Raw genomic sequence first — 19,635 nt, forward strand, 5'->3', positions numbered from 1 at the left:
AAAGCTATAAACACTACTTTCTTGTATTGTTAGAGCTATCTAAACTCTTAATTACTCTGCCTGCAGACCAGGGATATAATAGATTTGGATTTTTCATTATAGTTAGTTTTTATTCCATTTTGACGTAGTTATATATATATATTTTTACATTTTGGTAGTTTTAATTGATTTTTAGACTAGGTTTGATAGTTTTAATTAGATTTTTATTTTTTATTTTTTGGTAAATGCTTCGTTTTAGTTTAGCTTTTATTATTTTTTTAATTTGTTTTTATATTTTTTATTTTATTTATTTGTATAAAATTTATTGTATTATTTTTTATTTTAATTTTTTATTATTGCTTTATATATATATATATATATATATATATATATATATATATATATATATATATATATATATATATATATATATATATATATATATATATATATATATATATATATATATACACACACACACACACACACACACACATACCATGCAAGATTAAAAATATAAGTAGAAAAAATAAATAAATAAATAAATAAAATGGGTGTACTAATCTCAAATTAGTAAATGAGTTTTTTACCTTATTCTCTATGGACATGAGAGTAATCCTGAAATAAATGCATTTAAAATGAACCCTAAAAGATATTGACAAAGATGAAAACGAAGACCATTTTCGCAATTTAGTGAATTTTATACACTTAAGATATAGTTTAAGTTTTCATTTTTTTTTAAAAGCATTTTTATTTTATGTTTTTTTTTTTCAATTTTACTTTAAAAAAAAAAAAAAAAAAAAAAAAAAAAAAAAAAGCACGTTCCTGTAGCCCAACAGAAATCATTTGTGATTCATTATTCAACTTTCCAATTAAATTCAAATCAAAGATATCAAACAGCAATGAAGATTGATAGAATTCTTTCTTTCTGGACACATCACTTGTTGCTTGGCGGAGTTCATCGGGCTCAATTGTAACTGCCCCATTGGCCAATTTAAAAACAAAATTCCTACCCCAATCTTGACCATGAGTGGCCGACGTGAAAGTAAGTAAACATTAACTTACTCATCACGTAAAACTTCAGTCAAGTCATTGCAGATGAGACTGGTTATCAAACAAACAAAATCACACCATATTGTTAATGTCTTTGTCATAAAGAACATTAATATTTATGACCACTAAAATAGCCGCTATGATAAAATAAAATAAAAATGACATTCAGATTGTTATTGTTTATTTTAGAGATCCTAATGCCCTGATGTCGCCTTTACAACACTGACAAGGGGGGAAAAAACTCACGAGTGAACTGAAACAAGTCTTTTTTTGTGCCATCCAACCCATTTTCAATGTGATATGCTTGGCTGACAAACTTCAACCGCTGTCTTTTTTTTCCCCTTTTCAGTGCAACTGTTTTGTGTCAACCTGCATGCTTGCCAGTGCACTGCCTCCTCTCCTGCGCCACATAGACACTCAGTCATTCCGCCGCCGCGCTCCCCATAAGTCGCAACAGTAAACGAGTCGGTGTTCACAGTGTGCTGTCACCGCCTCAGCCACATCTCTTTAATCTCCCCTCTTTGAGCTGCCTTGGGTCTTTTTTTGTTTTTTCCTCGCCGCCAAGGCGCATAGGAAGGGAGGGAGTCGGCTAATTACAATAAACAAATATGCTCAGAGCTGCCTATGTGAGGTTGGCATAGGTTAACAACTGTGCTATAAATGTTAAATGGAGCTTAAAATAGGGAAAGATTGGCGCAGTTTCCATAGTGATCTCAGCTGTGTACTTTCTTGCTTGGCAAAGTTTAAATTAATCTTCGGCTGGAATCTGTGATACGCAGAAGAAAGAGCGATGGTTTGCTACCCCGAGGGCCTGTTTGATGTCTCTGTCATGTTTTCCCTCAATTACTGTAACTTTGTGCTTGTCGGAAGCCTCGCGCCGATCTTTGCTGTAATGGAATCTAGTACACTAGCGTTAATGTCATCGCGCATTAGACACGACTGCATTCACACTTTAATGACGGCTTCCCTTGTCTCCCTCTCTCTCTCTTTCTCGCTCTCTCTTCAACAGGTGGGACAGTCAAAATGATGCGTAGTACGTGCAGCGTGGAGCCGTATTGATGGACGTGTTAACAGACAGCGGTCTCACACTGATTGTGAAGACTTCCCAGCCAGATGATGCAATTGCGGCGGAGAACGCAGGTGAAATTCGATTACTTGCACATGATATAGTGTATTGTGCAAAAAGTGCCACCTTTGAATTTGTTGTGGTAGCAATGCTACAATTACCGGGTTGACCGCTAAGTTTACAAGTAGTTCTATAGGCAAACTGTCACCGTCATGCAACATTTATGAATAATACAGGCTATAATTTAACTCATTCACTGCCATTGATGACTATAGATGTCAAAGATTAATTTTAGGTGGACTGTCAGTGAATGAGTTAATTAGGAAGTCAACTATAAACATTTATTGACAATAATATGTGATATGAGACCTCACTAGTGTAAACATGACTTTCTGATTAATATTACCGGTACATTTGTGGAATATGAGTTACGCAACAAAATCCAGACATTTTTATCCATATCAGGGGGGCGGCCATTTTGCCACTTGCTGTCGACTGAAGATGACATCACAGTTGCTCAGGGCTCATGCAGGCAACGAACAATCACAGCACACCTGTTTTCTGAAGATAAATTGTGATTGGTTGTGAGCTAAGCCCTGAGCAACTGTGATGTCATCTTCACTCGACAGCAAGTGGCAAAATGGTCGCCTTGTGATATAGATAAACTGCTGGATTTTGTTGCTTAACTTAAATTAACCAAAATACCATATTTAGTCTAGTGGGGCTGCACAGAAAATATTATTGTCAAGAATTTTTGAGGGGGTTTTGACTTCCCCTTTAAGCCTCCATTTAACATTACTAACCCCGGGTTTTCACTGGATGCGGTTGCGGTGCGGTTGCGGTGCGGTCCGGCGACGCAAGCAATTAGATTCCATTCATTCGAATGGTGCAGTTTACACCGCTTGCGGGTGCGTTGCGTGTCGACTGCGGAAGGCCTGCGGCGTGCCGCAAGCCTTCCGCAAGGATAGACCTATTTTCTATTTTTGCCGGACGCCGCAGCGGTAGGCCTCCGGCAAATGGCAAGCTAGCACAAAACACATCGAGCGGGACAGGAAAACCGAGGCAGTTTCAAAATAAATTTCCGGTTACCTTTCAGAATAAAATACTCGCCAGCTCCTATTTCGCAAGTTTTTCAGCAAAACGTGACGTGGGCGTCGCCGGGCCATGTGCTCATTCACGGTTTAGACACCAGCGAACATGGACGAGGAGAGGTTTATATTGGAGGTGGAAAACCACAAAATAATATATGACACGGCACATCCTTTTTATAAGGACTGTAATGTATTGTGAGTTTGATGTTCGTGATTGCTTGTTGTGCCCGTCTCGCTTGCCGTACTGAGCGGCAGCCGGACGGGGAAGACAGAAATAAAGAGTGGACCCGCACTGACCCGACTCTCGTTATTAATATACTTTACAAGGACAACCAAAAAAAGGATGCTGCATGGAATCTCATAGCAGAAGAAGAAGAAAATGTTAAATAAAAAGAAGTCCACCTCTCGTTGTGAAATGCCACATGATCGCGCGCGCGCGGTCCCGCGAGACACGTTGGGAAGTGGGCGGCGACGGAGCTGCCGGACCGCAGCTGTGCGGAGCCGGTGTGGATTGACAAAAAAATTGACCCGTCCGGAGCACGCAGTCAAGACGCACCGCACCGCAACCGCACCGCAACCGCATCCAGTGAAAACCCGGGGTAACTCCCGTACAAGCAGGGTCGGACTGGGGACATTTTAACATTGGATCGCGCCACCAGAAACGCTCAGCTTGCGTTTGTAAATAACTTCGTAAGGAAGTAACCGCATTAGGCTAGTAGAACTACCTTTCCCATGATTCATAGACACGAAACAGGAAGTAGTTCTAGTTCCGATGTGACGAAAACATGATGCCTGCTAGCGATTAGACACGGATGAGAATGAGAACGCAAACGTGAATGTGAAAGTAATTTAAGTTAAATTCATTTTTGAATGGTTTATCATATGAATCGCTATGACAACTGTGTGTTTAACATGGCCCAAACAATTGGCTTGCTAACTGTATTAAGAAAAAACGGGACGGAACCTGCGTAAAAGTGAGACCAAAAAAAAAATTTAAAAAAATGGGGCTGGCCAAATCTGCTGGGATTGCGGACACAAGACGCAAACCCGAGACTCAACTGAAGCCCATAAAAAGCGGGACATCTGGATATTAATATCTTGAATATGCCAGAAAATATGACCAGCAATAGAAGCTGCACTTTAAGGGGTCAACAACTCAGCTGAACTTTATTTACAGAGCACTTTTAAAAACATTCATCACTGCATACAAATTGCTGTACAGTAAAATCAGACATACACAAAAAAAAAAAAGACTAACATAATAGTCAGCTGGTATAGGTAGCTCAAAACCTTCTGTAGAAAACAGATGGATAATCATGAGACCCCACTACATGTGATAGTTGAACCAGGAGCAGGAAATCTTAGCGTTTTAGATCCGAATTTCATCCATGGCAAGGTGGTCCCCAATGATGTCGCCTCATAGATGAAAGGCAATTCCTTTCGGAGACAATGGTGGGGGAAAAAAAGGCAAGAAGGAAGACAGACTCTGGGATAAGGGCCGCCATGAATCATGCTGCACTTACTCACCACTTATTATGAACATCCTGTACCGGCTCACATTGATTTCTCCTCGCCATTCACACAGGATCTATCTCGGAGTGAAGATGGAGCAATAGGTAGAGCAAACAGCTTGTGTAGTTGGCCTAGCAGCTGGATGAGTGAACGCCCCAGGTGGCTGAGCTGAGGGAACAGCTACATCAGCATTTTTGTGGAATGTAAGGGCCTCGATATAACAAGGATAAGGCGCTCGGGAGTTGCAAAGGAAGCAGATAGCGAGTAGTACAGGGAGAAAGTCAGCATGGAGAGGGAGAAGTGATAAAGATGGCACACATGGAGGGGGGAACTACAAAAAAATTTTTTTTAAAGTCAGCGGAAAAAGCCAAATCAGCTATTTTCATTGGCACTCCTCTATAGTGATATGATATTGAAGAGATTTGCTTTCACCAAGGAAGATGTTTCACTGCTTTAGGGCTTCATTTGTTTGTCTGTGTTTAACTTCCTGTTTAATGTTTAACGCAAGTACGTATTTTGTTAGTCATGCATGATACATCATTAAAGCATTATAAAGCATGTATTTCATTATAACTCAGAGTGCATTAGAGATTTTTTATCTATGTTTTATCATTTCAAATCAAAATGATCCTCAAAAATCAAATTACAAGGATTTGAAGTCCAATGCTTTTCAATGAGCGAGGCATAATGCTGCGTTCGAGGAAAGTAGGAAATCGGATTTATGCCGCCCGGATTGTGTGAGTTCCGAACTCATAGCATTTGGGCAAAAATCTGTTATGTGCAGGGGTTGGATCCCAAAAACGCAGACACAAATAAGACCTTAACTATTTAGTCACATGGAGAGGTGAGAAACTATGAGATTTGCACAGAGGAACAGAGGTAATAATCCGACCAAACACACCCTTCTCAGACAGTCTTATATAGACAGCGAATCGATCTGATTCGTTGTGGCTAGACATGTGGGTAACAGGACTGACATGGAATTATCAGATAAAGAGATTAAAGATTCTTGACATCACATAGCTTCTAACATCACATAGCGTCTTACCAGTTGAAACTAGATGCTGGTTACATCAGTTCAAAACAGACACTTGACCTCACGGCCATGACCCAAACATAACCCTTGCATGACCCTAGTCATGACAGTAAAAATAAACCTTGCATGACCCTAGTCATGACAGTAAACATAACCCTTGCATGACCCTAGTCATGACAGTAAGCATGACCCTAGTCATGACAAAATCGAGTAATTGATTTCAAATCAATTTTCCTTTTCAAGCTTGATATTGATTCATAAAACCAATTCAATTCCAAATTTTTATTTCATTCTTTAAAAAAGAAATGAAAGGGGCATAAAGAAGTGGACCTTGTGATAACTGCCCTGATAAAAAAAATAACTAAAATAAAAATAAAAAAAGTAACATAATAATAATGAATCGATTTATTTTAACCTTTTCCCATAAATTCATTAAAAAAAATATATTTTTTTTTTTGTATCTTACCGTTTTCTTAAAATTGACTGTTCACATGAATTCAAAAGTATTGTATTACATTTATGAAATATCTGACTTTAAGACAACTCAGAATCTTTTTAATTTACATTTACAATTATTGAATTAGAATTAGGGAAAAAAAAATCATCTCATCCTTACTGATGTCAATGTTTGTGTCACACGTTCGTGATTATAACACTTACTTTCATTAATACACAAAATAATTTTACCAGTTAATGCCTCAGCAAAATTTTATTTGGAATTTAATGATGGTGGAGGGTTTTTTTAAATTTATTTTTTATTTTTATCATACCCTTGATATTTAAGAAAAATTGATGTTCCTTAATTAATGAAAATCGGATTGAAGATATATCATTTCATGGTAATGATGGTGTCTTTTAAATGTAGGTTAAAAAAATGTCTGAAGGGATAATCTAACACGTGGAATGAATGTCTAACTTTATGACAATAGTTCAGAATAAAACGTGTACATTAGCACAGACAGTATCATGTGTGTCTGTGTGTCATGTGACATACTCACACATGGCGCCACACGTGCCCATTTGCCCCTCCGTGGTCCCGTTTTGGCAAGGACTCGTTCCATGCGCGGCCTCATCATGGCATCATGGCTCCATCTTCCCTCAGGTGGATGAAGCATGTCGCGTCCTGAAAGCTGAGCCCAGTCTAGTCAGGTCTCGTCTAGCTTGGCGGCGGGTCCGACTGTCTGGCGCGGTCAGGGCTGTGAGGATCCCGACCGTTCGCCGCCGCCTGCCAGCAGTCGATGTCGCGCCATATGGTCAGCGCGAGCGCCGGCGCCAGATCGTTCGCATCCAGCCTCCGAACTTGTCCCACAACAGGATCGGCGTCCATCTTGTTCCGGGAGACGCGTCGTGAATTGCGGCAGCTGGATTTCAAGTGCTTGTCTTGTCCACATCTGCCAGCTTATACGTAGTTGTAACATTACATTGTCGCGAGGAAGTGCTTGTGTGGCTTTCGATCCCCCTTTGACCTTTAATGTCAAACATGATTTGTCAACGAAAGTCACTGCTATAAGATGTGTGTGCGTATGTGTGCGTGTATGCGTTTGTGTACCTGTCTGACTGATCCGTGGCACATTCTGAACAGCTGAAGAGCTAATGGTCCAGCTGGAGACAGATGGCCCCTTGATAACACTATACCCCCGAAGCCAATACGCACATGCATCACTCACACATGCGCACACACGAGCACGCACACGCACATTCCCTACATGCACGCACTGGATATGAATTTTTAATCTGATATGAAGCCAGTCCAAATCAATTTTGAATATGCATTTAATGTTTGTCGGCAAATTGAAAAGACCGTTTGCAATTGTCGGATTCCCCGCATGCTGATTGAATAGTAAGTTAAATACTACCAATAAATATACTGTAGTCGTGTATTTACTTTATTTTGGGGTTTTTTAAGCAATTTCACTTCCCGTGAAAATAATGACACAGCGCCAGCCTGCATAATTAATTATAAAACATATCGTACACGAGGGATGTTTGACTTCCCGTCAATGATGACGCCCAGGGCTGGAGTGGCCATCTGGTATACAGGGAAGATGCCCGGTGGGCCAGCCCCTTTTGGGGCCGATGCAGTGATTTTTACTTATTATTTTCCTACATTTTACCCTAAGGGACTGGCCCACAATTTAGAGGGACCAATCCATTAATCCATTTTGAATATAGATAAGTAAACTGTAAGGCATAAGTCAAACAGCCGATTTTTTTTTTGTGCCAGTCCAGTCTTGATGACGCCCACTTTTTGCCGAGTATGTATGAAATATGCAGAATGAGAAGGACCGTCTGAACTCACCCTGATCGATTGACGTAAACCTGCTTTAGTCGGTGCTCAGTCCGTGTGTTTTTTCGTCTTTTCGCATCATTGTGCACCCGTTGAGGGGAAATTGACGATTGATGAAAGTGCCCACCTATGGATACTAGTACGAGTACTCAACTATTGAGTCATCAATACAGATACCACTCGTGATTTTGATACACAAAATTTCCCCACAAACCTATGACAGATAATTGTAATTTTATATATCCCGGTCTGCGATTGGCTGGCAACCAGTTCAGGGTGTAACCCGCCTACTGCCCGAAGCCAACTGGGATAGGCTCCAGCACCCCCGCCAGCCTTGTGAGGAAAAACGGCTCAGAAAATGGATGGATGGATAACTATTATATAAGTTGATAGCGCAGTACAGTATTCACCTGTGAAATGAATGTGCACAGATAAATGTTCTGTTCTTGCAGTTTCACTCTTCAGGGACATCTTGACATAAGACAGTAATTTGCCATTAAAATTCTACCTAGCAACAGTTGATGACATAAATATGCTGGTGGAGATTTTCTGTCCAATCAAATTTCAGCCTTCAGATTTAATGGTGCAGGGTGATGTAACTTGAATTATATTAGCAAAATAGGACTGTTTTCACGTTTGCCCCAGAGGGCAAGCTAGAACACAATACAAACGGCAATTTTTTTCCTCTTTTCAGATTCGTTGATCAGTGGAAGGAAAATTTGACTAACAAAATAGGCCTGCATGTTTTAGAATAGGGCTTTTCAATTAATTGAAATTCAATTACAATTTCAATTATTACACTCCAAAATCAAAATATTCTTAAAAAAAAAAAGATTCTTAATAGTAATTTTTGAGTCGTTTAAATTTATACATTTGCACCTTTTGTAAATTTTAAAATGACTAATTTAATAAATTTAGTTTCATCCAAAAGAAACTTGCATAATTAGTGTTTCAAAGAATTTTATTTCACTTAATACTTTTAATTTGTTTTTTTATGTTTAAACATTTTCTTGTTTTGTGCCAAAAAAATGCTCGTCCTATTACAAAGTGCACATACTGCACTCCAACTTCAAGTTTTTACCAACATAAATAAATAAATATATATTATTGTAAATATATATTATTATAAATTCTGTTTGTTTCAAAAGCAACTTACATAATTATAGTGTTTCTATTTTTTTAATTGGTCTTAATATTTTTAAATGTGTAAAAATGTTCTTGTTTTGTACCAAAAAATAAATAATTGTTTGAATAACTGTGATTTCAATTACTGACAAAATAATCGTGATGATTATTTTTTTTCCATAATGGAGCATCCTTAAATGATGATTATATTTTTTTTTAATAATTGTGAGGTGGTTTGAAGAGGTGGATTAAGTCAAGATAAGACAGGAATGGGCGAGTACCAAGTATCGGTAGCGGGCCGATATTCAGCCTTATTTCAAGTTATCGGTACTCACGAGGTCAGCCGATACTAGTATCAGCAATCCTCTTGTGCCCGTTTTACAATCAGGAACTAGAAATTACAAATTAGAAGAATAGAAAATTGCCATTCATTTCATGTTTGGTGAAGGAAAAAAATGCTATACATCCTTCCATTTTTTTAAACACTTGCTCCTCACAAGGGTCGCGGGGGTGCTGGAGCCTATCCCAGCTGGCTATGGGCAGTAGGCATGAGACACCCTGAACTGGTTGCCAGCCAATTTCAGATAATAATTATATGGTAAGAAAGAAAAACCAGTGCTACTTGAGCTTGACACAAGAAAAAGGAGAGTGCGCCTGCAAGTTACGGATTTAACACATTTCCTTAATCGACTGAGGATGAAAAATGAAGCCGAACACTCCAGCTCACTCTATTCATTTTCCATCCAGCAATTCAATAGCGAGATTGAAGAATCTCTCTCAGCAAGGCCATAGCGAAGGTCTGCGTGTATGCAGGCCGTGGATGACATCAAGTCTTTACAGTACAAACCGGTGAAAGACAAGTTGTACCTTCCATTTTGTTTCAGGTAAAAGTTATAAGTTTCACACAACCCTCATAGTCACTTCAATAAGTACAGTATATTGTCCCGATATTCGTGTGCCTGCTGCAAATGGGAAAAAAATGCTCCTTCCCACTTAAGAAAAAAATGTGCCAGTATCATCTGTGAGTCCTTTTATACTATCATTTTATATTGGTAGCAAATATAGTAATCGCCGTGATGCTGTTACAAGCTCTGACAAGTTGCTGCAATTGCACTTTTCTGACTATGAGAGGATATCATACTTCTCGGGGGATTGTCGTCGTTAAATGATGTAGCATACATGTGGTTTGCTTTTCATGGCCAGCGGGGCTTGTTGCAACATTTCTGCAGGACAGAAGCCCGCAAGACGCGCTCGTGCAAATTTCATGACCTTGCCGAATCGCTCTCGGATCGTATGCATATTCAAAGATGTGCTCAATAGCAACACGGCCGCGCTGAATGCTGTTTGTTAAGCAGTCTTCCCTGAAGCATTTACCATAACATCAATAATAATTTGGCGCATCTATCCAAAGATGGGCGACATTGCTAGTTAACCTCTATAAATCGCACTCATTTCTTTTTTTTATTGTATTTTTTTTCCTCAATTTCAATACATGTGGTGTCTGAGCATAGGGATTGCACACAGAGGCAGGTGTGGATGATATTACTTCTACGGTTTCCAGCATATGGGGCTTGCCATGTCCCAAGTGTACGTACCTGCATCCACTGCTGTGATCTAATTATGCAGCGCAAACACATTTATCTGCCTGCTGCTACAAGTCTGCTTCTGTGGATTTTGATTGTTCCTCATCAGTCCTCAACTGATTAAGACAATGTCCCAATCAGCCTTCTGAAAGCCACCCCAAAAATAAAACTATGCATTTTGGAACTGGCACCGTTGTAATTTCAGGGTGTCTTTAAGTTACTATATATACTAAACCTATAAGCAGGAAATTTTAGGAATTGTTTCTGTGAGAAGAAATATAAGATGCCTGTAAAGCTGAGTCTGTTTTGATCGTTTCAACAATTGTATTTTACAGTAGAACAACTGTATTCAAGGACCAAAGAAAGCTATTAGAACATTCTTTGAATCTTTCTATTTGATTATTTTACATTAATTCAAAGATTTTACTCAAGCAAAAATCTGTTACAAGCTTAGTAGAAAATAGCAGTAATAAATGCAATTAATTGATATTAATTATTACGGAATGTGCGATTAATTGTTAAACAATTTTAATCATTTGACAACACGTGCAGCATTGTAGTATAGGTTGTAGGTTTGTCGCTTTGTTTGCATTTATGCCATCATGTTGTTGTTTTTTGGGATAGACCGATAATCGGCTTGCCCGATAATGGGCATTTTGACAAATATCTGTATTGGCCTTTAATTAAAAAAAAAATCTGGTCTAACAGTTGATAAAAGATAAATCTAAAACCATTTTAATCTCAGGGAAATTCTCAGTTAACTTTATAAGGGATGCTGCTGACTAGGGGTGTTAAAAAAAATCGATTGGGCAATATATCGCGATATTACATCGCGCAATTTTCGAATCGATTCAATAGGTGGCTGAATCGATTTTTAAACTTCCATTTTTAATGGAAAAATATTCAACAAAATGTCTTACTTCGGGTTAGGGTTCACACCTTAAGCATGGAAGAATGTTATATGAACGGAACATTAAGCCTTAATATTTTATTTTAATGCTGTTCAAACATGAAACAGATTACAACCTTATTTATTTATTTATTTATTTATTTATTTTTACTGAAAATGCATATTGGCTCCAAATATTGGTCATCGGCCTCTTTGACTACTAATAATCGGCATTGGTATCAGCCCTGAAAAAAACATATCGGTCTATATCTGATTTGTTTTTTTTTGTTTTTTTCCTGCATCAAGTGAATCAGTTGCATTGTATTCTTCTTATTTTAATGTGCTAGAGTTGAACATGGACGTGATTAGGGAACTGTCATGGCGCATTGGAAAATTGGTCGTACCTGGTACTGAATCTACATTACAAAATGAATCAGTTCAGTCCTTGCTAGATAAAATTCCCCAAATCCGGAATAATAATTATGTTTCAAGGCCACATAACAAATAATAAAATACTGTATTTGTTTTTGTAAGTAACTGTTAAAAGAACTAAAATATCTTTTCTTTTTTTTCCCCAGCAGGAGTATGTGAGCAGAGTGGTGACCTGAGTCTAAGCAGACTTGTTGATGCTGCTCTCCCACCCCCACCTCCTCCTGCAGCGGAGTCATCCCAGCGGCTCTGCCCGGCCCACCAGAGACCCACACTCACGTCGCCAACTCTCTCCTTCCCCCTCCCACTTGGCACTGACCCCTCTCTGGGCCTGACGGCAGCTCCGTGCCCTCCCTCCCATGAGGTTCCAACCCTCGTCCCTCACTTTCAACACACCCCGAGTCCCGCGTCGCTTCCGAACCCAGCTGTAAACTCCTGGGGCCCAATGAGAGACACCCAGAAGAGCATTCGGCTGCCTGCCGCCACCTCTCTGTCGCTGACAATGATGGAGCCTGACAACGTGTCTACCCTGACAGAGGAGTGTCTGCTTCAGCCGAGCCGCACCTGCCTCGGTTGCTTCATTGAGACGTGCGACGCCACGTCCGAACGGAACCCACCGCACGAGCCTAGCACGAGCCCCAATTCGGAAACGGGACTAAGTGTACGGGTAGGGGACGTGAACCGTGAGGATTTCTCTGACATCAACAACATCAGCATCCAGTGCCTGAGCCATGCGGGGGAGGCAGTGAGTCATTACGGAGAACAGCTCCTCTCTGACCAGCTCCTTAGTTTCCCCCTGCCAAAAGCCTCCGATGAAGGCAAGAGAGCAGAAGGAAACAAAACTGCAAACGACTGTGACGACCCCCAGGATGATGCAACAACCAAGAACTTGTATGAAGGACTGTTACTGGATAAAGTCAGTGGAGAGGAAGTACTGTTGGCCAATGCCAGCCAGGACTGGGGCTACTTTGAATCCTTCATCAGCGAGAGTAAGATGGAGCTGCTGGATCTATGTTCTAAAAATGAGCTGTCAGTCAACCTCTTCTCCGAGGAAGACGTCGACAATTTATTCGATGACGAAGACGACGACTCGACGTTAAGCAGTGACGTTTGTTCTCTAAAGATTCGTTATGAGTCGTTCCAGGACAACATGAGGGAAAAGACAAATGTGCTCCAGGAGGAGACACAGTTTAATTTTTTCCCGAGTGTACTGGCAAACTGTGCCAAGAAAGAAGAAGGAGTAGGAGTCTTGAGGAGGAGTGTCGATGAGCTTCAGCCCAAAACTGATGAGCTCATCCTTCAACCAGAACAGGAGGAAAACCCAGGCGACTGCAGTGGCCAGAGCCCTCTGGACGGCTCCCAAGGCTCACCCATGTCAACTCCGAAAGTCAACTATGTCATAGACTTTAACTCAACGGAGGAATCAGGGGAATTCAGTGATGACAGCTCCTGCACTGGCTCCTCCTCGGACACTGTGCAGGAGGGCAAATTTAAGAAGGGTCACTCCAAAAGGTTCCTCAGTCCCTCAAATCCACTCAACTACGGCTTGCGTTCTAAAAGGAAGGTTCGATACAGTGATGATTATTTATACGATGTTGACTCGATTGAGAGTGAGAAGAACGCGGAGAAAAAAGAGAAGCCCCCGCCCGGTCAGAAAGAAGAAGAAGATGTCGACTGGTGTCCCAAAAAACGGAGGAAATCGTGTCGTAAAGAGCCACCCGTGGTCATCAAGTACATCATCATCAACAGGTTTAAAGGAGAGCGACTCATGTCGGTGAAACTGGGCAAACTAAACCCGGCCGATGGTACCGTCAGCTTAAACGCCAACACAATAAGCAAATATGAGACACTGGCTCCACTGAAGGATTACTGGCAGGCAAAGCAAAGAGAGAGACACGAGCAGCTCAAGCTGGTCGCCAGAGATAGACAACAGCGTGGTTTTCATCTGAACGGACGCCACCATCGTCCTTTTAATTCTGCTCACCCTAAACGAAAATACAAGATCGCAAACAGATTAAAGGTTCAGAGGATTCATGCTGTGGAGCAGTCAGTCATTGTGCATGGTTCTCTGCCCTCTGATCTGGCCCACGGGGGTGTCACTAAAGAGGAGGGCACCCCCATGGCGGGGGAGGTAACAGAAGCTCCGGACATCCCAGTCACGTTGGACTTGAGCTCCATCTCTGACACAGTTATTGTCAAGAGTCGCTCGCAGGAGAGGGAGGAGAGAGAGGGGAGGAGATTGGGAAGAAATAAAATAGTCAGGATAAGAAAATTCAAAAGCGAAGCCAGGCTGAGAAGCCTGAAAATGAAAGAGGCAGAAGGAGAAGATAGGAAGAGCGTGGCAAATGAAACGGATGCCACTGCAGCAAACACTGAGGACCTTGCTGCTGGGCTAAAAGATGCAAGTGCAAACTCAGCCGCAGCCAAAGCAGATTTCTCTGACAATACTATCACAGCTGACACAGAAAAGGCCAAGTTCCCGTTTGTTTCATCATCCTGTCCTCCTAGCAAAGCATCACCCTCAGAGGAGGTGGAACCTGGGGTTCCTGTCATCCCAGGGGGCTACCTGCAGACCCTGCTAGACGCTACGGACTCCTCCGGGGGTACGTCTATCCCATATTTCCCACAACAGCCCTCCAGGCAACAGTATCCTGTGGGCCTTTCCCTAGAGGAGAAACAATTTTGCTCTCTTCAACTTGCTCAAAGCTGCGTACTCTCCCCTCCTTCAGAATCGGAGCTGCAACAGTCTCCCCAGAACTGCCCCAGTTTCCCCCAAATGTGGCATCCACAGCTCTGTACCAATCATAACCACAACTTTGGACCTGAAACCCCTGAGACCCCTATCTTACCCAACAACTTCCCACCTGCCGTACCCGTAAGTGAGAACCTACCCGTTTCAAACTACAGCCAAGTAAGCCCAGAGGGTGAGCGGATACTTTACGAGAAGAACTACCTGACCGAGCCCGGACTCCAGCCTGGGGCCGACCTGCAAGCGTGCCAGTCGACCTGCGTCGAGGGCCAGGTGCAATACCAGAGAGGGTCTCTGTGCACTGACAATGGAAGACTCATTAGCTACGACTCAGTAGGTTCCTTATCAGCCTCCTCGAGCAATTACAGTTCACTCAGCCTCAAATCTTGCGAGCGAGAGGGTGAGGAGGAGGGCCGAGACAGTTTCTTAGCTCACTGCAGTCCGAAAATGGTGATTCAGCAGAGTATGGATGCCCTCACGCCGCTCAGGGAGTCCTCGGACCTGCTGGACATCTCCAACTTTACCCCTGACAAATTTAGACACTCCTCATTGTCGGAGCTTTCCCCGCCCGAGACGCCCAACCTCTCCCCGCAGGTTGCGGGGCGTGAGATGAAGATACCAGGGAATGTTGGCAAATATCAGGACGTGAATGATTTGTCGACGGAGCGCACTCGGGACATCAAGTGGAACTGTGACATTATGCAGCAACAGGAGCACACAGCAAACGCCTACACGGTGGAGGACAGTCAGTTTCCACTGCATAACTTTAATAGCCAGGATGTCTTATGTTTAGATAAAAAGGGCGACCTGGGGGCGACAGAGTTCAACGAACAGACTGATGAAACGGCAGGGGGCAAAAGCATCAGGTCAAAGAGGAAAGGCAATTACAAACAGGCAGCTGCAGGACAGAGCCCAAAGAAAGTACGGGCCCCCAGAACCCCCAAGTCAGAAAAGGTAAAGACCCCCAAACAGAATTCCCGGTCCACCAAAAAGATTAAGGCCATGCTAGAGGGCAAGGCGGCCAAGAACCAGGCAGATGGGTGCGGCGCGGGCCTGACTGACAGCACAAGCAGCGGCGACTGGTCTGCCACAGGCTGGTCAGAAAGCAACAGTCTCGTCAGAGACGACCAGCGAGAGTTTGAGGAGCCCTCCAACATCCTGTCCAACATCGTCTCCGGCATGGCTGAGGTGCAGAGATTCATGATGGCCTCCATTGAGCCGCTGTGGAATCCCATGTCTGAGGTCGATACGCCCTCCGAGGCCAACAGCCTCAACCTAAAGACCCTTAAAATCTTGGCGGGCACGGAGTCCGACCTGAAGAAGAAGGGTGCCATGCTAGCAGGGGCCGGGCGAGGCAGGAAGGCGGGGGGCAAAGGAGGGAAAAACCAGGCCAAATTCAACCCCGCTCATCCCTTATTCCCTCAGCTAGCTCTGGGCTGCGACATGTTCGACAAGCCCAACTTTATTAACCCCGGGCCCGCGCACAAAAAGCTGTACCGCCACAAGACCAGTGCAAAGTTCCCTCGCATTGAAACGCTGAAGGGAAAGCGAGCTGAGAGAGACCCAAATAAGGACATAGCACTGATGACCTCTTTTGAGAAACTGAGGTAATATTTTGTTATCAGCTGCTGTTGCACCCCCTTTTTTTCTCTCCCCCCCACGATACCTGAGCCCTCCCTCACAAGCATACCTACACTGACGCTATGCCAGAGCTGCATGAGAACTAAGTTCCCCCCTTGATTTCTCTCACTTCCTTTTAATCCCCGACAAGGAAATTAATATCTGCATGAAAAACTTCTTGTACGTTGCAAACTACCTATTGAGTGATTGTGTCGAGCTTGATTGAGATTTAAAACGACCATGGCTGCATTTTCCTCGCTTTTGTTGTTTCTGCTTTGTTTGTTCTTCTTATAGTTGTTGTTTTTTCCTTCCTATTTTTGTCTGGAAAAAAAAAAGAGAATAACCCTTTGAGGAGCTTTCTTTTTTGTATTTTCTCAGCAAAACACGCTCCCCTGAAGTATGTATTTATACCCTTTCCCCCTAAAGATGTAGCTATATACACAAATGCATTGAGTGACATCTACGCACCCCCTTCCTCCTCATCTGTTTTTGTATGCAGAATGTGGATGTCCTGTTGTTGCCGTCCTTCATACACTGCCTGGCTCATTTCAAGAGGAAAACCGACAATTAATGAGCCCTATTTAATCCCAAGGCATCTTGAAAACACAAGATGGGACCATTTTGTATTGATGACATATCAGACGTCTTTTTGCCACTCCCCCCCTCCCCTCGAGGCTGGAATGATTTTCTTTTGTCAAGTACTTCTGTTTTCTTCTGGAGCGTTGAGGAACTGGTTATCTACATTTACATTTTTACGCCTTGCAAAGTCATAAAAGCTTCACCCTCAGAGTATTTTTGTCATTGTTGCTGTACAGGGACATGCAATATTTGCAACAAAAAAAAGAGATAATTATACCTTAAAATCAATGTGCCAAAAGTAACAATGCTGTGTAAATGACCTCTTATATATGTGTGAATATTGGCTGTTCCTATTTTCTATCTACTGAAATATTGGCTCCTGACAGAGACTTACCGCAACAGGAATTCTTTGTTTGGGACTCTCTCTCTTCTCTCTCGCTCGTCTGATGAAAGGCACCAACAGCTGGCAGTGGTACACCACCACTCACTAAACCAAATCAGAAACACTCTTCGTATTCCCCCCCACTTTGTTTGCCAAATTCAATTTACCTCAACATCGCCCGGCACTGAAAAGCAACAAGAGAGAGAGAGGGGAAGAAAAGAAAAAAAAAAGGAGAAATGTGCTCTGAAGGCTACTGAAGAGGAAGATGATGAGAGGAAGACACATTCAAACAAGCTTTCTGTGGACCAAGGAGAATGTAGTTAGAATGTCTGAGGCTAAGCAAGGAAATTATTTGTCAGTCGGGGCTGAGCCTCACTGAATAGCTCTTTTGGGACTGAAGACTCAAGGCAGTTTATAACACACAGATTTAGATGCATGTGCCCGTCCCGAATGGCGGGTCGGCCGCGGCATCCTTTGCAGTTCGGTTTCATGTGAATGTGAAAGCAGTTTTCCGTACAAAATGGAATCAGCAATCTTGTAAATGAAGGAGAGCATGTCTTTTCATTAATTCCATGTGAAAAGTTTGCTTTTATTCAACCTAAAATGACGATTTCAATATCATTTTCTTCACATTTTTGTGGAGTTTTGTTTTGAAATTAATGTATTGTTTTGCACCATAGGCGCATTCACTTTATGATGCTTACTTTTACCATGAGATATCATTGTTGTTGTTTTGTTTGTTTGTTTTCTTTTTTTCATGAGTGTCTTAAGTTGTCGTCACAGTTTATGGTCCGTGTTTTGGCAGAAATCAATACCATATTAGTGCATAATTTAAAACAAATATATATTAAATATATCTAAAGATGTTATATCTGGCACCACTTTCTTTAATCAACTGCTATACTCATTTGTGACGGAGCATCCAGGATTCAACTTTAAATACAATCAATCTGTTACAAATGGCTGCAAAAATAATTTTATATGCTGTATTTAAAGAAGATGCAGCTTCTTTTACCGACATATACACAAGACAAAGGCCTGTGTTATTTTTTGGGACATTTTATTTTAATGATGAGCGCAGACATGCAAGCGTGACTTAAAAACGGGCCTTGTCACAAAGGAAGTTGTGGCACAAGGATGATAGTAATAAGATCCAAATCAAACTTTATTCCTTTTTTTGTTTTTGGTTCTCCCTCTGCCATGATCCTGCATTTCTTTCCTCCAGAATATCAGGGTTAGGACCAAGACGAGCTGCTGATGGGAAGCTCCACGTGGGTTAACAAACCCATTTAGTCTGCCTTCTCTCATTTCTGCCTATTGTCAAATTGAATGTACTTATCTTCAGTTTTTTTCTTTTTCTTTTCAAAATGTGCCACTGTTGAGCTGCCTCATTTCAATGGTGCTAAGAAAGATGACATTTTGTTTTGTTTTGTTCTGTTTGTTTTCCCAGAGTTAACAGAAAAAGAAATGCAAACTAGATTAGGTTCCTAATCCTCCTTATGAATGTATATTATAATGTTATGTTTGATGTATTCACTTCATGATTCTTTGACATTGATTGGAATTACTTTTGCTCTTTTCATAAAAAAAAAAAAAATATTGCCAAGCTTTATATATACTGTCTAGAGTTGTTACCAGAAGGAATCTTAATGAACTCTTGACACAACAAAATCTTGTATATTTTTTGTGTGCCAATTTGTAACATATTTTGTAAGTGTATATTTTTCTTAGAAAGTGCTGTGAAGTATTTGTGTGTGTGTGAGTAACCTTTTATGCGCCTCGATGGGCAGTGGAAAGGATATACGATGACAAGTTTCTGGTTTTAAAAACCAAAATATGAAAGTATTAACAAAAAACATTTTGTTGGGAGTTTTTGTAATAAGACCATGATCTTGTTGTGTGAGTGTTGTGTTACTGTGTAAAACACAAATAAGCAAAGAAAAAAAAAAGAGGAAACTTTGGAGAAAAAAAAAAATATAATTTGTGAACAATTTGCTGTTTTATAGATTTTCATGTAAATTATTTGAGTATTATTTTATTTTTTTCATTATTTTATTTTTGTTTGTTTGTTTTGATTTGTTGTAACTGTTGCAAAGGTTTTAAATATTTGTGATCAAGCCTGTATGGTGATAATGTAATATTGGTAACTTGCTGAGTTTTGTAATAATGTTTATGGAGTAAATATACAAATTAAAATAAGATTTTGAATGCTGCTTTCTGAAGAGAATCGGGTTGTGTTATTTAACTGCTGTCCA

General features: G+C 41.2%; 1 protein-coding gene across 4 annotated transcripts in view; it reads left to right on the forward strand.

The window, feature by feature from the left end:
• nexmifb (neurite extension and migration factor b) overlaps positions 1-19,597 on the forward strand; it is an 82,801-nt gene extending 63,204 nt beyond the window's left edge. The window contains exons 2-4 of one of the 4 annotated variants that reach the window (XM_077532457.1): positions 2,042-2,172; positions 12,203-16,406; positions 16,919-19,597. In XM_077532457.1, coding sequence (XP_077388583.1) covers positions 2,091-2,172; positions 12,203-16,406; positions 16,919-17,192 — 4,560 coding nt within the window. In that variant the 5' untranslated portion in view covers positions 2,042-2,090 and the 3' untranslated portion in view covers positions 17,193-19,597. Of the gene's footprint in view, positions 1-2,041; positions 2,173-12,199 lie in introns of all 4 variants that reach the window. The other 3 variants (XM_077532456.1, XM_077532459.1, XM_077532458.1) reach the window with 3 other exon arrangements.
• The last annotated feature ends 38 nt before the right edge of the window (positions 19,598-19,635 follow it).

The sequence above is a fragment of the Festucalex cinctus genome, chromosome 9 (assembly GCF_051991245.1).
Source record: "Festucalex cinctus isolate MCC-2025b chromosome 9, RoL_Fcin_1.0, whole genome shotgun sequence".
Taxonomy (NCBI): domain Eukaryota; kingdom Metazoa; phylum Chordata; class Actinopteri; order Syngnathiformes; family Syngnathidae; genus Festucalex; species Festucalex cinctus.